The 3,658-nt window shown below is 29.7% G+C and overlaps 1 protein-coding gene across 1 annotated transcript; it reads left to right on the top strand.

Moving 5' to 3' along the window:
- Positions 1-1,062: 1,062 nt before the first annotated feature.
- TRIADDRAFT_57627 (uncharacterized protein) lies at positions 1,063-2,649 on the top strand (the record flags this gene model as incomplete). Its single annotated transcript, XM_002113792.1, has 3 exons — positions 1,063-1,584; positions 1,918-2,118; positions 2,299-2,649. The coding sequence occupies 3 exons, from the start codon at positions 1,063-1,065 to the stop codon at positions 2,647-2,649; spliced, it is 1,074 nt and encodes a 357-aa protein (XP_002113828.1).
- Positions 2,650-3,658: the final 1,009 nt, after the last annotated feature.

Below are 3,658 nucleotides of genomic sequence, written 5' to 3'. Positions count from 1 at the left end.
GCGATTTAGAATATGTCACTCGTCATTATATGTTGACTGACTTACCTTTAAATTTTTGTAAATTCCATTATTTCTATGACAGTACAGGTTTTATTCCTATGCATAAATTTGCTTACGAAATACTGTCAAACGGGTAAAAATTTTCTTTCTACCTTAATTGTTATAATTGTTTCCTTTTGTAGCAGAAATCGCGAATGGCTCTTATTATTTGCCTTATGTAGCTGTACATCACTTTTATAATAGAATTTAGAACTTATTTAGCCTTTTCTTTAACAAAACTTCGGTATCTTAGCTATACATTTTTCAATGTTAATAATTCGTAAACATACTGTAAAATTTTTAATTATTAAGAGCCTAAGACATTGGGCTTCGTAACTATAAGTTTGCACTTGTACCCATTGCTAAATTATTAATTTTTCTCTCAAAATTGTGATAAAATTAACTGCAAAATAATTGTACAATAATTTTTATTCTCTTTGGTATTGTTCGCAATTTAATAAGTTACATAATAGACGATGATTTAAAATATCTTAGTTATCATTAGGGACTAGATATATATTACACTTTTAGCTGGAATACTTGACATATTTTTAGTACGATTGCAGTAAATTATATAGAGAATAAACAATAATTGATAGAAGAGAAATATTGTGACTTACTCCTATTCAAATCGTTTTATAATGATTATATTATTTAGTTACCATTATATCATAATATAACTTTACAATAATTTACAGCTCCCTATTTTTTATGCTTCCATAAAAAGAGTATCTCTCTACTTCTATGAACAAAGGCATATATGTGATTTGAAGGCAGGTAAAAATATTTTTGGGCATAATTCTTAAGCTTTATCGACCTTTTCAATATTATCAAGTTAGAGGCCTAGTAAATGTACGCAAACGTCGATTTTAAGTACGAAGAAGATAGTTACTCAAGTTGGTTTTGGTATTTAAAATTTATATACTGGACGACAAAATCAACAAAGAATTGAATTTTTAAATCTTGAATTCTCTCAGCACTGATTAATCTCTATCATTAAATAATAGACTTGAAAAAGTTACCATGAACAATTCAGCTATCGATCTATATAATATTGCTTTATCTAATATTGTAGTGTCAATTTCGTCCATGTTTTTAAGCGTTTTCATGTTTTTGGGCGTAGTTGGCAATATTACAGTTATAATGCTGCTTAAGCCAAGCCGGCGGGCTAGCAATGAAGTTGCTTATGATGTACTACTATATCAGCTGGCGTTCATCGATTTAATAAGTTGTATTACCAATATTCCGTCATTAACAGTAGCTATCGTTGCAACTGGTAACATTCGACAAATTGCATGTAGTATTGCTCAAACAGTTTCTATTACAGCTGCATCGATGAATTGTGTCATTTTAAGCATGCTGAGTATAGAAAGGATGGTTGCAATATCTCGAAGACAATTAAGTAGCCGATTAACTCCTGCTAGACGACGAAGCGTTTATCATTTGGTGTTGGTCGGAACATGGTCTATTACCATTATCGCTGCGGTAATCAATCTGACAAAATTTCGCTATTCCGTTCGATATTTCTCTTGTTTCAATATTAAGGTAAAGTCTTGGAAACTATAAGTCTATTATCATTCTATGGCATAAATGATAAAGGCGTAAATTCAGTCCAATATTTTCACTTGACTTATGCAGCAAATGAGTATGTTAGAGATATTTAAAAATACAATTGTTAGTATTTTTAGTTTCAAATTATCTTTACTCTTCGATACATAATTACAATGGCCAATTTTTGTTAAAAAAATTAGGATGGGGATCGTTCCATATAAATATTATATAATTATGCATTATTTGAACTTATAAAAGACACAGTTTGTGAAACTTTCAATTAAGAATATTCAATCATAATTGCTTTGTAATATTTTATGCTTACAGTCAAAAGAAGTGGAAGCCAATCCAAAGATTACCGATGCAATTACCTATACATCCTTACCGATGATTATATGGAATGTGCTTTTGCTATCGGTAGCTATATTATTGGCAATAGGTTCATTTATTCGTGTTAAAAATAAAATTCAAACAGATTTACAGAATGTAAACGGCAATAATCGGGTACTCGAAAGAAATATTACCAAGGTAAATCTGGTATAAAATAGTGTAATACAAAAAATAAATTATCATCCTTTTTTCATATTGGTGAATATTTTGGTAAATTATATTTCATGCCGATTAACGTAAAATGTTGAATTAGTGATCCCATATATGAATGGTCATTGCACGCTTGAAAGTTTAATGCTAAATTTCATTTAATTCTAGATTGGTACTCTAGTAGTAGGAACGTTTTTCATAAGCTATTTTCCTTCAGCAATTATACGAATCATTGGTGGTGAACAGAATTCAACGCCAACAGTTATAATACGAATAGTTACTTCTATTTCTGGCAATATCAACGCCTTTACCAATCCTTTAATTTATTTTTTCAATCACAGAAAGTACCGCGACAATCTTGTTAAGGCAATACAGAGAAATCGTCGAGCGACGGTAAATCAGTCTGGTGGTCAAAGTCCACACAATAGCCTCCGTTATATCCGACCTAGTCAGATGGCTACACAAGCGTTAATTATATCCGCGTGTAGTACTGGTGCTGTAGTCGTTAATAATTATTAATTTATCCTAAAAGATGAAAGATAGCTGTATGATATATTTGTATAAGCATCAAATTAATCATAGAATAGTATATCTTGCGTAGTTAGCGACCTTTTAGTGAATAAGCTAAAATTTTTACCCTGAGTACAAAAATTTAAAAGCTGTCATTAGCCACCGTAAAGGCATACAAATATCATTCCTTCGCAATCGCAAATCGTTAATTAGACAGCTGTATCACAGTTCATAGTGTACATAAACGCTAAAGTTTTATTTATACCATTAATAGTATGAGCAGATGTGCGTAGTATGGGTCACTTCTAATTCTAGATAATTATCATGAAAATTTATCTACCTTTAAACGTCAAAGTGGAACATTTTAAGTTCTCAAGTTGACATAACAATCTTTTAAAGCATTATTATTTCATACCATAACTTTCGTCGACATCATATTGTATGTTGCTATGATCATAAAGAAATTAATAATATATGAAATTCGTGACAAATTTTCCTTCCATTTATAATTTAAGAGCTTCTCCTTTTGTTTTTAAGAAAAGGACTGATTTAAATTGACAGAAAATGTGCAATGTATCAAGTTGTATATTGTTAACGCTAAAGTATAAATAATGATAACCTTACTATAAAATGAAAACATCAGTGTAAGTTGAACGAATATTATTATGTACTATAGTGGTTTCTCTAGTTAAAATAAGTGGAATTGACAGCTGCTTTAAGAATTTGATATGATTAGATTAATGTTTAACGAAGTCTTGCTCTGGATTCATAAAGTATTTTGTATTCACAATATTAAATATGTGTATTACAATGTTACCATTTACTACATGCTTCTGTGGATCTTAGTGATGTCACAAAATCTCTAGAAATACCCCAATAACTAATTAACCTGTTCGTATTTAATGACTATTGTCAATCATAATTATTGTAAATGATTTTACTTTATATACCGACTTTTATTTGCTTTAATTTTGATGAAACAAAAATCAAAAATTAGTTATAGAAACAAAAATATACA

Source organism: Trichoplax adhaerens, genomic scaffold (genome assembly GCF_000150275.1).
Source record: "Trichoplax adhaerens TRIADscaffold_6 genomic scaffold, whole genome shotgun sequence".
In the NCBI taxonomy this organism is placed as follows: Eukaryota; Metazoa; Placozoa; class Uniplacotomia; order Trichoplacea; family Trichoplacidae; genus Trichoplax; species Trichoplax adhaerens.
This window is presented reverse-complemented; position numbering and strand designations above follow the sequence as displayed.